At 42.4% G+C, this 26,038-nt stretch overlaps 2 protein-coding genes across 2 annotated transcripts in view; one reads left to right on the top strand and one right to left on the bottom strand.

Moving 5' to 3' along the window:
* The window catches only part of igdcc4 (immunoglobulin superfamily, DCC subclass, member 4), a gene marked incomplete at both ends in the record, with an annotated part of 43,022 nt that extends 38,760 nt beyond the window's left edge, over positions 1 to 4,262 (bottom strand). Inside the window, one exon of the mRNA XM_084541027.1 lies at positions 4,196 to 4,262. Within this exon, the coding sequence (XP_084397153.1) occupies positions 4,196 to 4,262 (67 nt within the window). The remainder of the gene's footprint in view (positions 1 to 4,195) is intronic.
* Positions 4,263 to 14,028: 9,766 nt separating this feature from the next.
* scamp5b (secretory carrier membrane protein 5b) lies at positions 14,029 to 19,161 on the top strand. Its single transcript, XM_084541735.1, has 6 exons — positions 14,029 to 14,046; positions 14,131 to 14,250; positions 15,468 to 15,624; positions 17,280 to 17,381; positions 18,135 to 18,252; positions 18,532 to 19,161. Exons 1-6 carry the CDS (start codon positions 14,040 to 14,042, stop codon positions 18,709 to 18,711), a joined length of 684 nt encoding a protein of 227 aa, XP_084397861.1. The 5' UTR covers positions 14,029 to 14,039; the 3' UTR covers positions 18,712 to 19,161.
* Positions 19,162 to 26,038: the final 6,877 nt, after the last annotated feature.

Genomic DNA, 26,038 nt, shown 5'->3' with positions numbered 1-26,038 from the left:
GGTAGTCTAAGGTGAAGAGAGCAAAGATATCACCAATCTACTGTAAAAATAAGACATTAACAGGCCAGCTGACACCACTGAAAGACAATGTCAAGAACATGTGATCAAATGTTGCTCATTTGGAAACGTTTTGTTTTGAATACCAACTAAACTGGACGCAGAGCAATACCACTCCCTTTGTATTCGTGAAGAGACATTAACTGGTTTTCTCTGCAGTGCTTTGTCTGTATAAGGCGATATGAAGTCAATGCAGGAGTGAGGATGCCGCGATGAACACATAATGTAATCTGAGATACATGAATTAGTGTCACTTCTCACAGAAAGCTGAGGAGAATTTTGCAGCTTTTCGTTTTAAGATCTGTAGATCAGTAGTTCCTTGGGCTCCTCAGTCACTGACTCATAAACAAAACCGAAACGACTCTTCCACTTTCTTCAATTTAACTTCACAAAATGTAAACTTAAAAAATAAATGGGGTTGGGCCTTGAAACCCAATGTACTTATATAATTAGATGGAAGAAAATATATAGGGCTTGATAAAACATGCTTAATGTAACCCGCTGGTTACAACATGCTGGGATTTTTCTCCATTTTGACGTTTCATTAATAATAAACCAAAGGCCAATTTTGAAGCAATGTGGTTATATCAAAAGGGGTGGCTCAACGTGAATGGTGGACTGAATTTGCAGCTCTCTGGAGCTTTACGAAGCTCTTCGGCAAGTTTTGGCTCACTGTTTAGCTGTCCAGTCCACGGCGGTATACTTTCGGATCACTCTCACCGATCTCATGTTATCAGCTGCAGCAGGCGGTTCTAAACACCTACAACTTGCTGAGCACCAAAATGACCCAAAGACACTAAAGATGCCCAGGCTTGTAATAAATGATAATGTTTGTCTATAACTGCTGGATGTGTAAATAGGCAACTGTTTGCAAATTAAAGCAAATTAATATAATAGATGAAAATATACTGATCTTTTGTGTTAAAAATGTATTTGGGTTAGGTCGGTTTATTTTTGAAATTGTCAGGAGCCTAGTTCGCTGCACACAAACGAACATAAAAAAAATCCTATGGTCACTGCATTTATTTGATCTTTGAATGCATCTGACCCACAGCCCATCCATGTGAACCACTCAAGGACCCACCCTTGGACTCAGCAGTTAGGAAATATTTGTTTAGAAAAACTGTGCTTGTCAATTTTCTGGATGAATTAAGAGCTGTGCCTTTACGTGTTGTTTGCACGTTGTCTCTGTGTCTGCTGGCTTCTTTTCTGCAGGAACACAGGTTTTCTCTCATGGACATGCAAGATAAGCACTTTTGAGAATGGATGATAATGGATACAAGGGAAGAAATTAACATGAAGTACTTTACAGCTTAATCAAGGCACATCACACTCTGCTGCTCCGGTGGAATTGCAGTAGGTTGCTGTTGCACGAGGTATCCTCCTCCAACTACTTAACTGTGTGACGTTTTAGCTGAACAGAGCAGAGAAGCGCCACAAACCGCGATATCAGTTTCATGACTTGCAGCAGACGATGATTATTGCCTTGTTAAATGACAAATACGGGTCTTCAAATGAACATTCTCATTAGCCACTGTAGCTGTGTTTACTTCATTCATGTGCATATAAAAAGACCAAAGGTGGCAGAATAATCAAATTCATTTACTCATAAAGTCCTGCAGCAACCGTAGAGTTTTTTTTATTATGCCCATTAATAATTCTCCAATATGGTGTGACTGTGATCCCACAGACACGCTTTTTATGTCGCATTCTGCAGAATTCGTTTGCTTGTGATGTGACACATTTTCAGTTTCATCTTTAGGGGGACCGAAAAAGTTCTCTGTGCGCGTAGCAGTGGCCCTTGCCCCCAAATTCGCCCAAACAGCACCGGCCAATCCCTGTCCCAGAATAACCCCCAGCCCCCACTCACTACCAGCCTCAGTTCCCACAACCAGCAAGACCTCAACATTCATGCATGCTCTACTTTCTGAACCTCACAAAACACACGAGCGCACACGGAGTGAAGCATGCAGACTTTGTTCACTGACCTTAATGACGATGCAGTGTGACTGTTTGGTAATGATACATGATACATAATCTGAGCATTTGCTTGTAAAACACAGCGTTGCCATCAACGGCGCTCATGAACGCAAATATTGCTTTTGCTCTGAAGCAGGAATGTAATGTGCTTAAATTTAATAAATGCAATGTTTTATTAATTCAAAAGCTTTAAATATACAGACTAAATCCCCCAATCTAAAAACTTTCAGTGATTCATCTCGCAGTGGAAATAAATCAACTTCCTCCTCACTGTTCACCCACACCAATCAGAAATTTCATCATGTGGATGTGATCAGCCGCAGTATGGCACTCACTCTCCTGTCAGGAGGATCTCAAGGGGAGTAATTCCTTATTCTGTCTCAGTAGGAGTCTGCAGGGCATGGTAATCTAACTTAAATGGTATCCTCTGACCTTCTACCCGTAGTTGCCTCCCTTTTTCAGGCCTTTAGATGCATAATTGAACAATGAATAATGGAACTTCTGTGTTAAGCTTCCAGTGGCTCACAGGGAGGTGGCGTCCACGCGGATTTGCGTACATTTCTGATATATTTATTCCATCAACTTTGACTTTTCACTGCCACACCGATCCCCATGCACTGTAATGCTTTATTTCTTATCACTGTTGCCAGCAATCACTGCAGAGCATGACACGCCGGAGTTGCAGCAGCAGAACAGCTATGTCTAGAGGCACAAGAGGAGGATAAAACTACACAGGCTGATGATTGATACTAAGGTGATGGAAGAAATGTGTTTTTTTCCGATTGGGCAGAGCTCAGGTATGAGTTTCTGGTGGGGAAAAAAAACAGCTTTTGTAGCAATGCCACTGGCTAATCAACCAATCAGCTACACAAATACAATTAAATATTAGATAAGACATTAGTAACAACTATAGCCGCACACAGTCCCACCTCTCTGGTCTTCATGATAAGGCTTTAACAGATAAAAGCCGACCTATTGCTATCGTTATGTTACGTGAACATTTTACCTAAATGTGAGATACACAGTTAAATATCACAGAACATCACAGACATGTGAGTCTGATAAAAACTGGTTACATTTCACTGTGATCCCTAAAGGTCTGCTGAAAGATAATGGATTATGGGTAATGAATAGGTGGATTACGTGATTGCTTCACTGCATCATTGTCTGCCACCTGCTAACCTGTCTCAGTGATTTCATATAGATCTATGCTGGGATGTTCACTAAACATCAGGGTCCTTAATGAAAAGTTTTTGGAGAGTTTGGTGTCATGTCTTTGTTCCTGGAAAGCATTTAGGTGTTCAGCTTGCACCGATACTCTGCACAGGTCTTTTATCATGTAAATCCTGTGTCAAGTCAGTCTCTCACCGACTAGTTGTCGCCTGTGTGGGCAGGTTCTCTCCAATCAGCCCTCTTCCACTCTCAGGGGCCACGCAGTTAGTGGGAAATTACTCCGAGCTCTCAGATACATTCAAGTTTTTCAATAACGTGTGTAGATTATATAGTTTTGATGAAGTCTATCACTCAACTTTTCTGAGCCAGTGGCTAAAACAGACATATGTGCGCACATTAGTTTGTTCATTAAACTTTTGAGAGAGAGAGAGAGAGCGAGAGAGAGAGAGAGCGAGAGAGAGAGAGAGAGAGAGAGAGAGAGAGAGAGAGAGATAAAAGTTCTTTTTAAATTGGCCAAGCAATCATCACACTTATAACTGGGCTGCTTCCAGGGCGCTCTTCCCTGACTGAACACCAAAGCAGAGCCCACATGTCTTTTCACCGTGAGCCCCCGTCCCCTGGTTTTGATCCCGAACTTCCCCCCCGGCCGCCCTGTGGCAACATTCAGGGGCTGCTATTTGGGGCAATGTGCTGCAACTTCGCAGCCTTCCGGTGCGTCCTGAGACAAGAGACACTCGTCAAGTAACAATGCACCCCTACACCCCAAGCACCAGAGAGGCCACATAAGGTGAACACGGGATACGGCGATAGTGCACCGTGGCCGTGCAAGGTGCAAATTCACCCAGTAACTCTCTCCTATCCGTTATCGCTGCTCACTTCTGCTCCGAGTAACTGCACTTCAGTGTAATGGAAGGGGTCCGCTGCCTAACACATGCACTCCACGGAGAAAAAAAAAAAAGAAGAAGAAACACGATTAGAGCTTTACCTTGCTTGGATGGACCACAAAACACCGAAAGAAGACAGAACAGCCAAATTGTACTCTCCACCGCCATGTACAGCCTTTGATTTCCACCAGTGGGGTAGCAGCGTGCGTCTTTACAATCAGCTATACCGTTATAGCGACATGCATATGTTGGAATCCGCTATTGTCTCCGCCGGTGCGTAAAGGAGTCTGTGTGAATGTTGCGGTCTCTTTGGTTATCACTCTGCTGGATTTCCAAACAATAAGGCTGCATTAGTCGGGGCAGAGCCGTCGTGTCTCTCGGCGCTTCAACGCCATGTTGCGATCGAATGTTAAGTGTGTGTTGGCTGCTGGTCCACACACACACACACACACACACAAACACACACACGCATGGACGCACACGTGCACGCGCACTTTAGCGCACACGCCCGCTCACCAGACACTGGCTGACTGGTCGTAGCTGGAGTCCCGAAAAGCTGTCGGTGATTCTAACACACCCTTTCTTCCTCCTTTTTTTTTTTTTTTTTTTTTTTGTTCAACTCCATGCTTTCCGCCAACACTTGGATGATCCATTCAAAGCGGATGCGCTGCAGAAAGGCGCTTGCGATACTAACATTTGTCAAAATATATTTTACCTCAGGCGCCCTCGCTGTCTGTCTGGAATGATGAATTCGTTAGGGCAATGCTTCAGTCCCTGCAAGAGCAAGCCGAAGTGTGGAGAATGGTCTGGCAAAGTGGTTATCTGGAATGACTGCTAATGCGTTGCCTTGAATGAACCCAATGTTGGAGACACTGGTGATATTTATGAGCGCTCTCACATTAAGATACACGTCCCCTGCAATTAATCATGCATCAGTTAATCAATGTGTCTTATTATTTTTTTTCAGATGTTCTTCAGGTCTCGTTTGAGTGTGAGCATGCACCTTTGTTAATGGCTGTGTGAATGATTGTGTGTGATAAAGAAGGTCTTTGCAAATGATAAAAAAAAATGGAGAGCAGGAAAGGCACATGTGCTCCCTGAGCAAGAACAGGGAGAAGGAGGAGGAAGAGGAGGAGGTGGGAATGGTGGGTGGGTGGGGGATTGGTGTGCATCCCAATCAATCAACCAGCTCGCCTCCTGCTCTGAGTGCTGAGGGACCCACTGACTTTTGCATGCAAACACATAGCAGGAGCCAGCTGGAGCCCAGCCTTCCCAGAGCAGACAAAGACTCTCCTCGTGCAGCGCTCTCAGCATCCCTGATACCAGCAGCATCCCCACATCCACCAGCACACCGGAGATGTGCAAGGGAGATACATAAAAAGCAAAAGCTTTAACCTGTCAGATAATGCCACATGTGAATATGCACAGCAGAGATTCTGCTTGTTACACTGTAATGGACAAAGTAACGTTCTTTGAAGTTCCACAGTGCCATTATACATCTTTTGATGACGTGACTTGTACTTGTTATATGCTTGATGGGATGAAAAACAAGCCTGTCACACATTATTACATGGGTCTTCATACACTATAATATGTGTGCTTCAACACATGCAGGAAACAATGTTTCATATGCCTCCAACACTGAGGAGAAAGACAAGCCACCATAAAAGGCCATAATGAAGGAGATCCTTTTGGTAATAATATCCTGTCCGGGCAGATTTCTCGTTTCAGTGTATTCATTTAATACTGATGGGAGATTGATTTGAGCTGATGAAATGAAATGGGATGGATGCATTTCCCAGGTGTCTGATTAAAGCAAATGCCCAGGCCATCGGATTATGTGATTGCATTGGAAAACTAATAGTGCCGCCGTGTCCTCTGTGATTGTGGTCAAGCTGTAATTTCCCCGGTTCTCCCCAGCTGCCGGGAAAATAATGAACGCAAACTATCAGCCGCTCACAAATTCAGAGTTTTGCCTGTGTGCCTCCATCTGTCACACCGCGTATGTGTGCTCTCTGCGAAGTCTCAACATATAAACGCGGCGCACCTGTATGTAGAAAAGCATGATTAATGCTATTGCAGTGCTAACAGTTCTGACAAACAGAAATGAAACAACTGGTGGGTGGCCTGTCAGAACCACGAAACATGATTAGATCTGCAGGTTACTGTATGTTCTTAGTTATATGTAGCCCGATTCCCGTAAACCTCAAACCAGGGGAACATGGTGCAGCAACACCTGAAGCTCTGCTTGTAATTGAAGTGGACTCTGTCATGCACTCTGGTTGATTCATATTATGAAGCTGCTGCTCCTGTGATTGAATATGGCTCTCTCATTACCATATTTCGCCTGTTTAGGACAAGATGTAAAAAAAAGTGCTTTAGGAATTATTACAAAACGTCCAACAGGGACAGCTTTCTTTTCACTGTGAAAGAAAGCCAGGACAGCCAAGACTAAGCCAATTGCTGGGAAAATTATTTACACTTTTGATGCGCTGCCCACTGTGACCAATTAGGATGGTAAACTTGTCTGGCTTGAGTCAAACAGAGAGGGTTTAGGGGTTTCTCTTGGCATTTAGAGGTAAGTTGGATTTGCTGTTTTTCTTTGAAAACAAATTAGATTTCCCTACTCCAGACAATACTGTAATTGGTTTGTGAGGAGCAGAGCGTCCGCGCCGCTTTCCAGAAAATGTCCGTCTTTGAAACTGTTGCGGAGAGAAACCTTTTTCTTGGAATAAACTGCACGGGATGAGCTTAAACACAATTATGCAGTCGTTTCCAGCGCACGTACTCTGCACTGATAATATGCATGGATCAAATGACAAAGAACTGCAATCTGCTTTTTATCCAGTTATTCACAAGCACGCTGGGATTGAGTTCAGTGTCAACATTACTGTAATAGTCGACATTAAAATTCAGTCAGCGGAGAAACAAACATATTCTGAAAGCTTTAAATAAACAACTGATGAAAAATGAATGGAGCATGCGACATAAATAAATAGTGAAAAAAGCAATAAATGCTAATTTAAAACTCAATTTGATATTTCACACTAAGATCCATGTTAGCTTTATATAATGCATATGAGCCCCGAGTATTTACTTCATATAGACTTTATTCTACCTACTAAACAGGTATAAAGGAGGCGAAATTAATATTAGAGATGTGAAACAGAAGCAAACTACAACTAAAGTGAATACCTGAAAGTTCAGTGAGCCACGGGCTGATTTATATGGGCTGACTAATGAGGATAACCTACTTATCATTCATTACCACTATTCATGACAAACAAATAGCGCCCAATGATACACTGCATGATTGTTTAGATATTACACACAAGTATCCTGCCTGTAGTGAACGTGAGATGAGCTCATTTTTCTTGAAGGATTTGCTGCATTTTAGGGGAAACATATATTGATGACTTCATTATGAGGTTCATTAGCCGCTCTATGGTGCAAGGATTACAAACGGTTCATATTCCAGCGTGATACATGTGCCGTCGCAAGTTGGTATTTTATGTGTTAAATAGGTCGTTAGCCTTAGCTTTTATTTGACATTTGTTTATGACCGTGGGTTCGTTTGACCAAGTTAAAGAGTTGGAACGTAGTGTTTCAGTGATGTCAGCCACTCACTTTCAGCACTATCATTCCTGCAGCGGTGGCTCCTGACTCTCCAAGACTCAGGCCTGGATTATCAATGGCCCACAATTCCTGCTTCTGTGAAATATGTTAATGTCATTTACTTTTCTGGTTTTCTTATTATATGACCTATCAACTAGTAGCCATGTTAAATCACAAGCAAGAATCAGAAAACTATCATATTTTCTGCCCCATTATTCAACTGTAGTAGTTTTTATGGGGGAAACAGATAATAAGTATAGGAATGATAGGAGGTGGAAATTAATAATAATAAAAATAATACCAGCTTGCCTCTTCCCCATTGTGTCCCTTCCTCCAGGCCACACAGATGAGAGTCTTGACTCTGGGAGGTTTACTGAGTACAGTAGCCGTTGAGGTGGCTGTCTTTCATCTTCTGCAAGGTCAGAGACATCCAACGCCGCCTGACAGCTGTGCGTCTCCTGAATAGGTAAGGACATAACACGGGCTGACCGACAGACAGATGGAACAGTGCCCCCATCTGGAGGCGCTGGGGAGTGACCTCATCAGGCCCAGACACATTAATGTATCGTTCATGCCAACAGTCCAGAGGGAGTGAACTTGCACTGACTGTTGCAAAAGATAGAGGTTTGAGAGATCTGAGAGAATAACTGCATGTTACTGTAGCTTTCCCTCGTCTGTTTTCATCAACTTGCTTTCATTCACACACTTTCAGAATTAACTAAACACTTTCTGTTGCTACGGAAATAAGAATGGCATACACTATATGTCTTTCATTCCGGGCTCGGTTTAATCAAACACTGTGAAATGTTTAGTGAACAAACACTGTAAGCTGCGGTCCATGGTTCATGTTTGGACATGTAAATGAGGGTTGGAGTATGATTTGCCTTTCCACAATGTTATTCCACCTCCTTCCGCTGGAGGGGTGCCCTCCACATGCTTGGTCTGGAGGAAAGCGTCTCCATAGAAACTAAGACAATGGTGGCACATGGGCTTAGAGGGTGACTGGGCAAATGGCTTTTCTTCTGGAGGACAATGACTCTAGGGTGCACTGGCACTAGGCTGCTACGCTATTGAGAGCATCAAGCAGGGATGTTGAGTGTCAAACAACAGACACTTATTTTTACCTCATTTAAAGTGCATTTAGGCACGCGGTGAGGAACGATAAATAAATGGATTCATGTTTCAGTATGAAACAGGGAGGCTGAAAGTGTGTGTGGAAGGCTAAAACTTTAGCACACAGAGAGACTTATTTCTCTTTCTTTCAAAACAGTAACACTCATAATCAATGTGTGACTTTAATATGCATCTTTCAGTAATGGACTGTAAATCTTTTCTTTCTTTTTGCCAAGAAAGGCAGCAGAGACAGATTTTTACAGATCCAAAGTAAGCATTACATTCTAAAACAAATAACACATTGTACCTCTGTGTGCCTCTGGTGTTCAGATGTTAATGTTCTTGTCTTCCTCTTTTTTCCCCTCCTACCCTACCCCACTGTCTTCTTCAGTACTTAATATCCTGCTTTCTGTCTACACCCCATCCAGCTTGATGACAAAGCACACTTCAAAGAGGACCCAGAAAAGACTCATTGTGTCCCATAAACGCCGTGTTGGCAAAGCTCACGAGGGGAAGTTTGACATTCTCATGCTAATCTATGCAGAGTGAAGCACTGCTGGCGAGCTGGAGAGGGAGGAAGCAGGACCATTATTACCTGAAAGAAGCTGCCCTCGTCCTAATTAGCTCAAAAAGTAGATCTCGAATCCGTATCTCCACTGAAGACTGCGAGCCGTTGAAGAAAGGAGCTCATCTCAATGGTTCCGTCAGCGGAGGCCTTGTTTGGTGGAAAGATGGGAGAGGCAGGATGAGAGAAACAAGAAGGAGAGACCACTTACAGCCTACAATTCTGTCTATTTCTGTGCGAGCCCTATGGCTTGATGGCCTCAGTATAACCCCACACAAGCGTGTCTAGACTAAACTACTTCAGATGAATATTGATGGAGAGGAGGGGGCAGCGACAGTGTGAGATGAGTGGAGTGAGAGGGGACAGCTTTCAATCCTTAGTGGCCTTGATTTGACAAGCGATGACAGCAGATGAAAAGATCATTTAATGATCTGGTGATAAATTGTTAATATTTTTAAACTCTGGTTACAATGACTAAGCCGAGATAAGGCTCCATCTGCTGAATGTGGTCGCTAGCACTAATATGTTCCCACTCAGACTGCTACTGGATTCCAGACATACTTTAAATGAATACATTTAATGAGTCCTGCAAACTTGTATTCTTGAATATATTTTCTCATTTTATTCAGCGATGATTTGAAAAGAGGTTTTGTTGATTACACTGGAGCACTGTTAGCTGCTGTTGTCTGTAAGTGATGACTAGTTTCATTTTTTAACACTTTTTTGTTATTAGAAAAAACACAACTTGCAATTTCCCTCTTTGATTTGAGTGATAAATGTTCTTTTCACGATGGACTTTGAATCGGTCTCTTTAGGGATAGTTAGTTTTAGGGTCTGGAACACGCGGTGATACTGAGAGCTTTTGGAAAAGTACAACAACAAGCGCGTCTTCATCAGACCTGCTTTGACTGATCAATTACAGCAGCTTTTCTAGTCGTGCCGATCTATTTGCGGCAGCTAAGTTAACTGCAGAGCAAATTAATGGCAGAGAGGAAGGTTGCAGGGAGCCAATTACAATCTGAATTACAACTAATTTTATGGTTCAGCTCAGGTAACCCTGTTTGAAGGACCTCCTGTGTCTCAGCGTACAAAAGTACATGATGGCTTCTTATGAGCTTAGTGAATGATTGGCATCAGGTTTGCATTGTTCAAGGACTGAATAAAGATGAAATTCAGAGAATGAGAATGGAAACAAATCTGGTGTATTAGCAACAGTTTTCCAAAGATATCCATATTAGGAGATATTAACAATAAACTGTTTTATAATAAAACATGCACTGCAGCATTCTGTCCTTCATTAGTGTAGAGTAAGGACCTTATCTGCAGCAACATGTACCACCAGAAAGCAGAGAAAGACAAAAATGGTCTGACGAAGGTCAACCCCATGACCTGCAGTGTTGCCAGATTGGGCATTTTATCTTTGGAGTATGGTGGGTGACCAAAATTTGGGCAGATTCTCTAATTAATGCTTAATTAATGCAGATTTGATTTGATTTATTGTTTTTGTATATATATTCTGCCAAATTCCTGCTACTGTGGCAAGGAAATTTCTCATACATGGGATTAATAAACATGTCTTATGTCTTACTTCTTCCAAGACAGAAGCATTTCCTGTCCTGAGCTACTCAGTCTGCTGCAGTTGTTTAGTAAGTGAGTAAAGAAGCGCTCCATTAGTCTGTTAGTGAACTACATGACGCCATCAAATGACTTTGTAGGTGGTTGGCCGTTGTGGTTTGTTCCTGTATGATTTCTATCCTTCGACTGCATTGCTTTTTATGATAGACTACACTAATGTAACCAGTCTGGGTGGTTAAAATGCTAAACAAAATATCAACCTCATATTATTCGGCCTGTTTCTTTCCACATACTGCAAGTGATGCTTATGTTTGGTCATTTTCCTCCTGTATATTCACCCGGCCCACGTGCACACCTGCAGCTACCCCTCCTTATCTCTTTAGTACATATGCTAGCCCTTTTTAGTCTGTTTCCAGTTTGTCTTTGGACTGTGGCCGTCATATTCTAGCATTTTTTCACATTTTTTTGTGCGAGCCTGATTCTGACCTTTTCATCTGCCTGATTTGTGCTTGCCTGCCTGCTGATTGTCTGTCTGTTATCAAATTGTGCCTGAAGCCGCGCAGTTTTACATTTACCCACCAGAGTTTTGCATTTGAGCCCTGCTTTTTGCAACCCTCAGGGTTGGTATATATCTATATATGTCAGTCATATACACCGATCAGCCACGACATTAAAACCACTGACAGGAGAAATGAATAACATTGACCATCTTGTGACAGTACAACGTTCTGCTGGGAAACTTTTGGACCCGGCATTCATGTGGATGTCACTTAGTCATGTACCAAATCACTCTTTGATGGCTGCAGCCATCCCCAGCAGGATGCAGACTGACACAAGCACATGCACAAAAACAGTTTAGGAACAACTCAGAAAACATGAAAAAAAAGCACAAGGTGTTGAACTGACCTCCAAATTCCCTAGACCCCTAAACTGATTAATTACCTGTGGGATGATCCATAGAGGCCCCTCCCCTCAACCCGTAGGACTCAAAGGCCTCCACTAACAACATTCTGCTACCAGACACCACAGGACACCCTCAGAAGGCTCATGTCCATCCTCGGATGAGTCAGAACTGTTGTGGAGACACAAGGGAGACAATATTAAGATCATCATAATGTTATGACTGATCGGAGTATAGAACTTCCAGCTCATTTCTTTCATTAGGCTTACTCAATAAATGAGTCAAAACAACTTACTGTGTAGTACCATCATGGCCGTATTGGTTGATATTGCCATAATACACTGACATTCTTATCATTCTTAAATTCATTTGGCCATTTTAGCAGTTAACCTTTAAGATTAACATTTTAATAACAAGATTTTACTTTAGAACATATGATAACCTCATTAAAAACTGTACTTGCTCAAAGTTTAACTCAGTGGTTTCCAACTATTCCCACCAGTATCTAGCTGGGGTCCAACAGAAGTGTTATTAGTTATTAAACGTATTAAATCTCCATTGGAAGTTAAATTATACAAAATTCCACAACAACATTAAGTACAAGAGAACCCATTGTTTTTCTTCTTCCATAAACCTCCTCACCAACCCCCCAGGGTTTGTCTATGGATGCTTTGGAGAGGCCTGATCCTTAAGTTGGAAACAAAGAGTAGGAAACTGGTTCCAACTGTAAAATGGTGGGTACATCACGTCGTTTGATGCAGAACCTTTACTCTTACTTATAATGTAATACTTTTGCTTAAGTAAAGGAATGGTACTAATGATTTTCTTCCAGGTCAATTTATATTTTCATTGTAAATCACACTGTATTAGATCTGCATGAGAGTGTGAGTGTCTTATTTGCTGTATACATTTTTATTAACTAACTAACTGATAAAAAAAAAAGTCCTTCTAAAATGTGAAAGCCAAGCTGACAGCACTGTGCAGTAACTGTGTTACAGGCTTCCCTCACCAACTGTAGTGAAACAGCAACCCCAGCTGGAGAGTTGTAGTCAGCTTAGTATTTAGGTCATCAGCAAACTCCAGCCTCACACTCAGGTTTATCACAGACAGTGACTTGACTGATGGCACTATACCATGTGGAGTGTGGTACACCTGCATTTGCAGAATATAAAGGAATTCCCTCCTGACCTATTCTGTCGCCGCAGGGTTTTTATGTTTTTTTCCAGTACTGCATGCATTTCTGAACGCTTAGCCGACTACACAGTAACACGGGAGTGGGATCAGAAGTGTCAGATTTGTCAGGTTTCCCCTAAATGTGTTTGCAGCGTGTTTGTCATATTAATGAAATTGTCAACATTGAGGCTGTTTGCTGTTCATCGCCACACTTTGTTGCTCCTCCATGTTCAGCACCATGGACAGAGAGCTAGGCAGTGATTGGGTCAACAATGCAACGTCAAGGATTAGAGTAATCCGCCTATTGGTCTGAATCAAAGTGACAGCGGATTTAAGCACGGTGATTGGTCGAGGGCGAGGAGATCTAGGATTTATCTCCGTGGTCACATTGAGAAGAAGAAAAGTGTTTTTATAGCGGAACAGATTTTTTTTGCAGGGCCCGTCCAGTTGTAACCGACAATCAGTTCAACGCGCAGGTGAAGCTTCCGTTGGAGAGCGCCTTAAAGAGAGGAGCGGCTGCTCTCTGGAGGAGGTAAGCAGATTACGTTTCCCCTGGAATCCGTAATTCCTGGTTGCAATGGCCAGCTCCAACATACCCAACTGTCTTCCTCGCACATGTGCATCGAATGTGCGCTGGCACATTTTGGTTAAGTGAGGTTTCAAGTTTGCTCCAACAAGTGCGCACGGAGCGTCTTGGTGTTTTCTTACCGTCCTTCTGAAACCGGAAGGAATCGATAGTTTGAAATCTCCTGGAGACTTGACTGGAGGGCTCACACATTAAATCCCCCGGCAGCAGAGCTAATACCGCCCTCTGTTAAACGCTTTCTCTGTGTGTGGGATCTGTTGTCGTAAGATCCACCCCCACACCAATTAACATATAAACACAACTCCAAATCATCACAGCTTCAACATGGACACCTAAACTGAAGATTCGTTTTGTTTCGCAGGCTAAAGAGACTGAAGAAGGAGTAAATCTAACAAGCAAACTCTACATTGTATCCACATGGCTGGTCAGTAATTAAATAGTCATATTCATAATTTTAATAATAATAACAATAAACCACGTCTAACAGATATTTAACTGTTTGTTGCAGAGCCCAACTTCCCCCCACTGCCTGGATTCATTCCTCTAAAGCCATGTTTCTATCAAGACTTTGACGAGATTCCTGAGCAGCACCGCAGCATGTGCAAGAAAATGTACCACCTGTGGATATGTGAGTGGCTCAAAGGGATGTTGGGCAGAATCAGCTTGTGAAGTTGCATCATTACATCAGGCTTAGAGCTTAGAACTCAAACATGAAACTGTCTAATTGCTGTTAAGGCTGCCTAACTGCCCAATAAATAATAATTTTGCAGGTCCCACGTAGAGTCTTCTCATCTGTTGTCCGGTCATGATAAGAACTACCTAACAGTAGGCCGGAGGTTTACAACGGTCCTTTTGATCCCAAAAAACATTTTACATGCTGCTGCCGCTGCTGTAATGCCCTGACTGGTTTATTTGCTAATGAGTCATAGCGCTGACCAGATGGTCTTGGTTTTGAGCAGAGCAGTTAACACTAAAATTGTGTTAAACAGTCTTTGCCAGAAGCAGTTTCATCAGAGTTTATTACACCGTAAACACACAGCACAATGAATGGTGTTTGTGATATTACTCTGCTCTGAAAGCTCCACGCCGGACTGTGAATTCATGCGAGAGAGCAGAGGGCGGTTAAGAGCCCCGAAGCTGACATAGCACTGACACAGGTGACATGACAGTAACTGAGCAGTAAGGAATAAGGCAATAATCTAAAGATGGAGCTGGGCGAAAGCTGAAAGCGAAAATTTAGAAGGCGCTCTCAGTCTATGTACCTGCTGTAAACCACAGCTGACTGGCTGCATCGCTACAGATGATTTCCGTGTGGATTAACTGTGTATCTCTCTCTGTAAACTAGCCTCAATCACAACTAACCTCTTTTCTTTCTGCAGGTGTCTTCTTTTTAATAAACATAAGCAGGTATGGAGAGTCCCAGTCTGTTTGGACGTGCTACTGTTTCTTTTTCTTCTGCAGTAACCTGCTCTTTAACCTTTCTTGATTTGCCATTATGTTCCACTGTTCAAGTACAGCATGCATGTTGCCTTTTTTTACTCTTCAGTTTGCCCATTTTTTTCTTCATTTTATTAGTGAACATAGCCTTTTCTTTCTGCTCTGCATGTCTTTACTAAACTATTGCCATGTTCCCATTGTGTTTGGCTTTGCGCTTAAAATGTAAAGAACTTGGGCAAACAATGGGACGACCAGGTGTAGTTAATATGAAAAGTCAATACCTCCTGTCTTCATATCCAGTTTTCTTTTATTTTTCATACTCTACTACTCTTCCACTGCATGTTCACATGTTTCTATCAAATAGTTCCTTGCACCAATACCTAAAACACCTCTGTCGTGCTCTCGCAGTGAACAGTGCCACGCTTGCAGTGAATCTCCTTGGCTGCTTCGCTTGGATGTTTGGTGGAGGTGGAGTGACCAACTTTGGACTGGCCATCATCTGGCTCATCATGTTCACTCCCTGCTCTTACGTGTGTTGGTTCAGGCCCATCTACAAGGCCTTCAAGTAAGCCAAATATACACTGACGGGTTTAGTATTGTTTTAACATGTGATTAAGCATCTGCAGTTGTTGCTGAAGTATTATTTTAAAAGCTGTTCAGAAATAAGTTCGAGTAGCACATACTGTTAAAAGATCAGTGTTTTTTAATGCAATACAAGACATTGGAAGGTCACAGGTAGACTTGAGCTTTCAGCTTTATCTATGCTTTAGTCCAGGTTGTCACACCAATAGAAGTCTGTAGGTTGTAGGACATTGCGTTCTACTCAGTTTTTGTCTCTTAAGCTGCCAAAAAAAGTATTTTCTCTCCATAATTTGAAATTGAGAGACTCTGTGCGTCTACATATTAACTCTGACACCTCTTTTGGAGGTGTCCCCTGCTCCCCTGCAATAATTCTCTGCAACTGTCACGGCCTTTCTGTGAGGAATTTGCCTGTTCTCCCTACGCTGGTTTTCTCCAGGTCATCTGATTTCTTGCCATATTCCAAGGACATTCATGTTAGGTTAACTGGTGACAGACTGGTGTCCTTTCCACATATGTACCACACCTCTCAATGTCAGCTGGGACAGACTCCAGCCCACTTGCAATCACTCGAAGTATAAGTGCCTATGGATAATGAATGAATGCAAGTTCTGCATACTGCCCTATAATGGACGTCTGAACCTGTTCGGTTTGCATCCTGTCTCCAGCCTAATTCTAGATGGGGTAGTGTCTGTGAAGGTTCTCAGTCATCCAGGTCATGGTATATCCAAAAAAGGTTTAAAAAAGGCAGCTGGACTCGTAGAGTTTTTTGAGAAGACGTTTCGCCATTCATTCGAGTAGCTTCTTCAGTTCCTTTTTTGGATATAGCATGACGTGGATGACTGAGAACCCTCACAGACATATTGCGACGCACTTTTGGGAGCAGCACCCTTCGAAACTTGCAGACTACAGGAACCACCTACATTTCTGCGCTGGTTTATGGTTGTTTACACAACAAGCAAGTTTCAGTAGGAGTTTCCTATTTAAACCTCAGACTTCTCACCAATCCCCTAGAACTGAAGAAACTACTCGGAGGAGAGGTGAAACATCTTCTCAAAAAAGTCCAGTTGCCTTTTTTCAAACCTTTTTTGGATAGATTGAGTAGTGTTTTACATCACTTCAAATTATCATTCAGCCTTTACTGGTAGGAGTCCACACTAACAGTATAATAAATGGCTTACTGGCTAACTAGAGAGCATACTCATCAATGGCTATGGTCCATAGCTGATTTGGCTTAAAGCTCATTTGTCTTCCATGCTCTGAGAGCGTTGAGTGACATTAGGGATAAATGTGTCAACCCTTCCCTCAGGAGACAGGAGGCCATCCAGACCGGCCCCTCCACCCTTTCACTTTAGGGCAGCGTAATTTTCATATCCTCTGTTGACATGGGGATCTTCTTCCATGATGTGACACACTGTACAGCAGAAACACGTAACAGTCAAAGGGAATGTGTTTAAATTGCTTCTATATGCTCTAGATCTCGGTTTGTGCTCCATGGCTCGTTTGAAGAGTCGGGGGGCACATGACGCCTGCGTGGAGGATAAAAGGAAGCATATAGTTTGCACAGAGGCGAGAAAGAGGAACCCTCAACTACAGAAGGATAAATCAATATGTTTGTTTGTCTTTTTGCTATTTTCACAGGAGTGACAGCTCCTTCAACTTCATGCTGTTCTTCTTTGTGTTCATGGCCCAAGTTGGCATCAGCATCATCCAAAGCATCGGCATCCCAGGATGGGGAGTGTGGTAAGAGTCAGAGATTTGGATCTTTCATTCAAAGGATATATTTATGGTGATTTCTTGCAAATAATAGAAAAAAGTACTGTGAAAGCGATGCAATTCAGCACTAGTAAGTGTAACTAGACCAAAGCAGTGAGACTCTAACAGGACAACTCAGCTGTGCAACCATCCTTAAAGCGCACAGACGTTTCTACCAGCAGATATAAGAGATTAATTCATTACTGGGCAATTAAAGCCGACAATGTAAATCCGACGTTACTTTAATAAGACCACAAAATCTCCTTTGTGGTCTTTCATTCTGTGCTCCAGTAATATCTGGCCAGAGCTCAGAATGTATTTTAAAGCCCTTGTTCTCAGCTTTCATTAACACGACAGTGATGGACCGTCAGATATTGCCCTCCTATAACTTTTACGATAGTCCTGTTATTAGATTTTGAGAGGCCATTAAAGTGATCCTCAAAATGCCACCTGACTCAGGCTGATGATCAGAAATTAATATTATGACAGCCTCCATAAAGTTTATAAATGTCACCATGTGCGGTTGGATTTTCCCATGTATGAGCTATAAAACTCTGAAAGTTTATATCGCAGCATTTAAAGTCTACACTATTATTGGCATTTAACATCCAGATGCTCAGTAGCAGCAGGCCGGGGAGGACAATTCACTAACCGATAATAACAGTTTTGGTTCGCGTTCGGATTCAAATAGCATTATTTTTTTAACCATATTCCATTAACGGTGATTATTGTCTCTTTCAGTGGCTGGCTGGCTACCATCTCCTTCTTCAGCTATAACATTTTCATTGCACTGATCATGCTGGTCCCTACTATCATGTTCACTGCTGTGGCCTCACTGTCTTTCATTGCACTCACCAGGGTAAGAATTTAACAGATGCATTTGTACACTAGAGTACAAGCCATTATGTGTTTTGGTACATCATTTTATTAAACTGTTTAAATCCATTTTCTGTTCCATAGCTTCTAAGCTGTTATTAGTCAAGGATTTGAGACTGATTCATCTTTGCTGACATCAACAAAGGAACATTTTTAGGTTTATGCAAATAGCCCTACAGGCTTAATGATTAGCATCTAATAACCGTAAGTAACTTCTGGCTATAATGCTGTCAACAATTTCGTGATCCCACCTTGTCTGCAGATCCATAATTTCTACCGTGGCACCGGGGCCAGCATGTCCAAAGCTCAGGAGGAATGGACCACAGGAGCGTGGAAGAACCCTCACGTCCAGGCAGCAGCCCAGCAGGCCGCCATGGGGGCAGCCACTGGAGCCATGCAGAATGAGTACTCCAGCCCGCAGTATGATGGCAACCAAATGTAGCACCTTTAAGACAAGAAGGGTTAAAAAAACAAAAAAAACAAGAATGTGACGGTAATGCCAAGGTTTGTGCAACACGGTTAAGAAGACCTTACCATCTGATATTATGGAGCAAACTAACGGCTCTGAGCATCTGTGGGAAGCTGTTTTTTGTCTCTTTGTGTTAAAGGGCGTGCAAGTTATTTGTAGAGTATAACGTCATTTCATACATTGTTGTTTTTTTTCAGTTGGGAGTGAAAGTAGGACTGAATAAGTATTCCTGTAGTGGCTCCATTATGAGGGCTGTGTGATAATGTGTCGGCCTGCAGTTCAGGTTTTACAAAAGAGAGCAAAAAAAGTGACTTTTGTCTTCTTTTATTCTTATAAACTTATTTTTATTGTACTAAAGATTAAATGATTTAGTAATTTTATTATTATCAGTGTGACCATCATTAGGATTATACTCATATATAGTTTTTTTGTGTGTTTTAAACTAAAAGGAGAACCAAAGATCAAATGTAATTTTGTAACTTTATTGAAAACGATGCTACTTTGCATGACTTCAGGGAAATGTCGTCATATTTCTATGCAGTTTATCAATGATTGCGCTGTTAATGAAAGAATGGTGCAGTGACGAAAGGAAGTCTTTTTGTGTCACAACAGGAAACAGTATTATTGCAGGTGTTCAGGTGGATTTAATCAGTAACAGAAATGTACTTGTAACTTCCTCTTTGATGTGCTTGATGCTTCCTGTTGACACGTCCACCTGACACTGAACACAGCAGATTTACATCACGGGATAAATCAGGTTTAATGGTTCAATAATTCAGAAAACAGAAAAAGAAAGTGAGATGCGTGACCTGTTTTATGTAGCCAGCTGCACTTTGTTTAGAACTGTGAATGTTTTGTACTGAATGTCCATTTAGAGCGCGTGGTCTTTTATAAAAATGGAAATATTAGCATTTATTTAAGAGAAAACCTGCCTCTTGTTGTTTGACTGTTTGACCACAGGGAGGCGCTGACGGTTCTAGTATGAAATAAAAAGCTCCAACATGTTCACACTACCTTCATTCATCCTTCACAGGTCAATGTCTGCATTTATGGTATATATATTTGTATTTACTCTGTCATGTGCATTCTGTTTTAGCTGCGTCATACTAACACGGTAACACACGTTCAGGGTGGGGGCTCAGCACTGCGTGTGGATCTGTTGGGTACAAAAAATGAAAAGTCAATTGTTGGACGAGTAGCAGATCATGGCTGGTTCCCTGCTGCTGCTGTTGCTGTTGCTGAAGAAAAACTACAATAACAAAAATAAAAAGTATTCTGACATTCAGATCTTACTGATAAAAGAAGACCCTCTACATGTTTAGTAGGATGTGTCATTATGGGCAAATTCACACCTCATTTCATTTACTTTGGTTTCCCGTGATATACACACAGACTGTCCTACTCTGACTGAGATGAAGGACCTAAAACCCTGTTTAAATAAGACTGCAAACAGCTTGCCATATTATTACTCTGCTCAAGGAGGTTGCTCTGCACAGAGCCTATTTATTTCTCGTATAAGTGTTTTGTTATATTTGCTCCATTTAATCAAGACATTGTACTCAATCATTAAAATGTGATTTTAAATTGTTTCCAATACATTACACACGGCAAATGGTACCACGGCAGCCACATTTAAACACTGTTAAAATGGAGAAGCAACCATTCTTTGCCTTTAGGTGGCAGTATCGTCCCTCTGCGGTGGTCCGCCTTTGACGCTCGCTGTCCACCAGAGGCGCTATACACACGGTTTATGCTTTTCTTTCCAGCAATGTATTTATTAAGTCTGTACAAGGGCACAAGAAATCTGAGATAGTTAAAGTGATTGATGCTACTTGCCTACACTAAAATTTGTATTTTTTTTTTTTCCTGAGCTTACATGCAGCAATTTCTCCTTTGACATCCTGCGAACAGGTGACCATCAAAGATTAGATTCAAAATGCACTTCAAATGGATTTATCTGTTCTTGTCCCTAAGCTCTGCCTCTCTCTGGGCTGCAGGAGTGATAGAATTACTCTGTGGAGTGGGGGATGAAATTATACTGCGATACAGATGCCCAGAGGACCGACCGGCAGCCACCAACAAACACTGTAATTGCCATACACGTGGAAATCCCTTGTGACAAGTAGTGACAGCGAAGACTTGCAGCTTCAAGTAAACAGGACGGGCTGTTACCTATAGAATATGGTCATTGATTCATGACAAATCAAGGCTGAACAAATGAAGCGTTTTGGTAAATTCTACTCCGTCACACGTCAAACACGGGCGCCTTCTCATTACAGTCAGACTACTAAAAACAAAAAGAAATTCAGATCTGACTTGATTTCTAACACAAGTTTATAGCGTGAAATCATGTCACAGCAACAGGACCGGGGTTTCATCTGGTTTGTTATTCCCACAGTAGCCAAACTAGGAGCGACACAAGTTCCCGTGTAGCTCCTGTGCCTCAGTGGCTCGTTTGTCACACCGTGTGTTGGTATAGAAAAACAGCGAAGCATCTGGTCTCACCTCACTCTGTCTTCTGTTGCACCGGCTTATGTTTCACCTTCTGTAGTTAATAAAGAGAGGGTTTCTTTCATTAGTGCATCTAAACCTCATCCTTTCATCAAGCATATGGCAGCATATGGATCATTTACATCTAGCAGAAACAAGCTGTCAGAAGACAAACACAGCTAGCAAATAAAAATCAAGAACGCGTTTGATTTGAAGTCTCCAAAATCAGCCGACTGAGATACGTATGTATGATCTATAGCAAAGAAATGCACCACGTCTATTAACAGCTAGTTTCTGACTGTCTGTTGTTCGGTGTTGTGCCTGTCAACGTGCAAGAGATTTAGCTGTATCTGGAGAGTGAATTAAACCAGTAAAGTTGAGGCCCAGATTAAATTAAAGCCGCTTTGAGTCACGAAATTGCTGAAGATTGTAAATTTATTTCAGTGTTTCAGCAATATCATGGGATGAAAGCTTTGGGAAACGTAGAGACTTTAAAAACCTGGCTATTTAAGAAAAGCCCAAGTTAATTATGAAGCTAATGAGACATTTTAGTGTTTCCTGACAACCAGCTCTTTGGTTCAGTGATCAGTCATATCAACGGCGTAGAACAGAGGGGTTGTGGGAAGGAATGCGGCGAGGTGCACGTAAAGGGCACGGTGTGACCCGAAGTGGACGGAGCACAGTGAGTCTTTGTGTTTAATTTCTCAGGAGAGATGGAGATAGAGGGTCCTTTCATGCTGTTAAACACACACACACCGCTGCCTGGACAAAGGTGCACTGACATGGAGTCATGCAAAAACACAGGCATGCATTTAGGCTTGTGTATCGCACACAGATGCGCACGTGGAGCCTAACACCCAACATATTTCCTGTAACTGTTCTCTGGGGGGTCATTGACCCACCCAGACATGCTGTGGGTGAAACATAACAGGATAGAGACAAGGAAGAGAGCTAGGTGCAAATGTTTTCACCAAAGCGAGAGCTGGTAATGCAACACATGGCAAGAACTCAAAACGCATGTTTAGACTGTCTGAGGACTGGTCAACGTGTGAGAGTCGGGCGTTAAACTCTGCTGTCCTGAATGTGCATCTGCTGTCTGCAAACTGAGGAGCTGGAAACAGAGCTGGTTTAAGAAAAGTGAAAGGAGAAAATAAAAATTGTATTTTTATGTGATTTTTTTTCTGTTAATGGTGACTCTTGAAAAAAAAACCTCTTGCCTTGCACGACGGCTGCTCTGTCTGCAGGATGTCGTTAGTAACATAACAGCAACTAATGTCAGGTCGTTTCACTGAGATCAAATGTTCCTGTGAGTTGAGAAAATGATCTGAATCTGAATCTCGTATCTCCTGGTGAATATCAATCACAGCCGGAAATTTGCATATTTTTGTTTGGCTGCGATCCCATTTGTGCCAAATATCAACATAACTCACGGTGTGAGTCCAAGTCCAGTGGATTTGTTATCTTTGGACAAAGCCAGCAAGCTTTCTTTACTTGATTTATATCTTTACGCTAAGCTAAGCTAAGCTAAGCTAAGCTAAGCCCCTGTTGCTCATCCATCTATCTGAGAACTTTGGAAATACAACAAGGGTGTAATTCCAGCTGGTCTTTTGACTTTCTTTAAACAAAAACTCCCCAAAGCTATTAGCATCATTCAGTAAAAAATCCCTCCCCAGATGATCGTTCCATGTGCATGATGGGAGGAATCAGAGCCAGCTACAAAGGAGGGGGTCACCCAGCTGTCCGGAGCGGGGCCATGTTAGTCAGCTTCAGCGAGGGAGTGCTGCTGCCACCAGGCTGTGAAATCACCCTTCTGATGATGGGAGTCGTGCCCCTGACAGCGCAGGAAACAGTGACAGTGGAGGCTGGAGAATGACTCAGGTGAAATATGGGCCTGTCAGAAGGGAGAGAGGCTGAGCACAGCGGCGCAGGGCTGTTGCTCCCCGTGGCTGACTTCATCATTGACACTCCCCATGGAGCCGGCGGAGGGGTGGGTTGGTGGGAGATTGTGGCTTCTGAAGGGACCCGATTAAGTCTGGGAGCCTATCTTCCCTACACAACATCTCCTCATTTGTTCCAATTGCCTGGGACTATAAACACGAATATCCCGACTTCAATTTCTGCCTTTCAAGGGAGAAAAGCCTTAATGAGAATTTATTGCCCTGTTGTTGTAACCATGAGGACTCCCAGGGATGCTGAAGGAATTGTCCATTTGCATACTCCTTAAAATTGATGAGTGAGGAAAGTGAATGAACTAAGTTGTTAGAAAGAGTGCTTATTTTTGCAGCGGACACCAAAGACAAGCCAGATGTTTAAGTGATGAGGCAGGCAGTATTTAATCTGTCAGCCAGTGCACTCGAGTGTGTCTTGTGTCTATGACACAAGCTGCTTCTTTGTCTCGTAAACGCCCATCCCTTTCGATGTGGTGTGTTAACACAAGAAGTGAAATGTTTGTTAACTCAGATATATATGGTGGAGTCTGCTCTGTGTGCCGGATGAGCTATTATCAAAACAAATGAGGCAGAAACTGCAGCTGCATGTAAATCAGAGCACTTTTTCCCTCACTATTCAAAAGTCTTCATCCATTGACTATCTCGCAGCCAGAGGTTTCTCATCTGCCTCTATTCTTGCTTTACAAAGCCTGCCTTTCCTCTTACCTTTCCCATGCAGCAATGTGTTTATCCCTACGGAAATGAAGATTTCTTCACATCTTTATTCATTTAATTAGGTTGCAAAGCAGAGCTAGAGCCAGAAGATGAATTACCTGTGGCCTTGATATTGTGCCACAGAATCTCTACACAGTAGACTCTGCAGAAATTAGACCTCAAGTCTGGAGGTGGGCTTTTTGGCAATGCCGCCTCACAGAGAGAGTCCCCATTCTCTCTTTCCACTAAATTCAATTAGCCTTGTATAAACCTGCTGCAGTGAAGAATGGAGGTCTAAAGTCATGTCTTTCAGCCACGTCTCTTTGTGAGCCAGTTGGTCAAATAAGGGTGGAGAGTGGTTTGGGTTTTTGTCAACACTAATGGAGGGGAAGGTCTAGTCAGTGTAGTGCATTAAAAACTTTGCAGGACAAAGAGGGTGTTTAACATTCTGCTCTGGATATATTTTAAAATAACATATATATAAATGAATAATACAAATGCTGCCTCAGAAATAAAGATATGTACATTAAGTAAAGCTTCATGCAGGCACCGTGCAGATTACGGAGGCAAATGACCACAGACAAAAAGTCTGATTAAACACAATTAACAATTAAAGCACAAACGCTGCCACAAACTAATGCACACACTGGCTGTGGCTAAAACAGGACAGGAGAAAAGAGGGTGCAGTTCGGGTGAGCAAATTAGCGAAGCTGAGGGTTGTCGCCTTGTCATCAGTGTCAACACAAACTTATTATTAGGCGCTGCGTGAGAGAAATGAATGTCAGATCAACTAAACTATCTGCTGTACAGGGGAAGTCAGGAAGATGATTGTAAGTGAGGGAAAATGTATGTTTAATTAACTTACATTTCTCTTTTTTTAAAAAACAAAACCATCCTCAGAGCCTCCTGACAGGCTCAGCCGAGGTTACTTTGTGATCGCAGCTTAAAAAAAAAGACGACGACAGACGGAGTGAAATAAAACAGGCAGAGATGATGGGTCAGAGTTTTGATTGCAGGCTTAACAACCTTTAAAACATGCCCTCATTCATCACACATCCCCACGGTGCACAGTCAGTACAACTGTAATGGCCAACCGTCTCCCTGCTTCACTGAAAATTAAACCGAAGGCCGTTCACGATATGCAGTCCCCGTTTTGTTATGACTGACAACTTAAAACCCTGAAAAAGGTCTTTCCTTGTGTTTTTCCTCTTTCAGCATCAGCAGCATTAAACCCATTGCTTGCAGTCCCGCGGGGAGGAGGGGGGGTTTGTGTATTCAATGACGTCTCACCACTGAGAATGCTGGAAGATCTAATCAGTCCTGCTTCACTTCACTTGATCTGTTCCCTCAATTAGGCTGCAAGCTCACAGCTGCAGAACACTTGCTGCTTTACATAGGTTTGCTGGTAAAGTAAATACGGCTTGTTGTAAGTGGAAATATTTGTCTTGGGGGGCCTTTAGAGCTCTCCCCACAGATCTTCTGCTTATCAGACATAACATTTTAGTGCCCCGAGCAGAGAATTTACACGTGTAGTGGATTTACTCTTATCATGCAGTAAGTTGATCTGCACGCAGTCTAGAGGATGGTTCCCTTTTCACAGGATACTGATACGCTATCTTGCCACACATGTTCTTTTGATTGGGTGCTAGCATTAATGCATGGCTCATGCACTGAATGAGGAGGGATCTGCCGCGTTCAAAGGAAATAACAGAATGCATGTCGCTCGCTTGCGCAGTTTGAATTAGGATAAAGCCTGAAGATATGAATGTTTCAGCCCACATGGAGTATCTCACCGTGGGTTTATCTTAGATCAGGATGAGCAACGATGCTACACATCCTATAATTTGGCTCTTGTAATCATTGCATAACGTGACAAGCGGCGTCTGACCATTTACACCAACACTTCCTCTCGCTACATGCTGCTAGTTGCTCTAATTTGTCCCCCACACTCCTCCTGTTCTAGTTTCTCCTAATCACGCGTGCGTCGGCATCCTGTGTGTACATCTCAGCGATACAGTGTGTGTCTGCAGGGTTTTGTTCTGCACACTCCTGAGGGATATTTTTCCATGCTCCACTCAGGATCTCACACTGTTTGGACTCACTTGGGAAACATCCGCTAGCACACTTCTGATTGTCACAATTGCGTATTTTGCTTGTTGCAAGAAATA

This window comes from Chelon labrosus (genome assembly GCF_963514085.1).
Source record: "Chelon labrosus genome assembly, chromosome: 3".
Lineage (NCBI taxonomy): Eukaryota > Metazoa > Chordata > Actinopteri > Mugiliformes > Mugilidae > Chelon > Chelon labrosus.
The sequence above is the reverse complement of the archived record's forward strand: the minus strand, read 5'-3'. Positions and strand labels throughout refer to the sequence as shown.

Coding starts and splice junctions, on each gene's coding strand:
- scamp5b (XM_084541735.1), top strand. Junction 14,251..15,467: donor AATGTACCACCTGTGGATAT/GTGAGTGGCTCA, acceptor GTGCTCTCGCAG/TGAACAGTGCCACGCTTGCA. Junction 18,253..18,531: donor CTTTCATTGCACTCACCAGG/GTAAGAATTTAA, acceptor CCTTGTCTGCAG/ATCCATAATTTCTACCGTGG.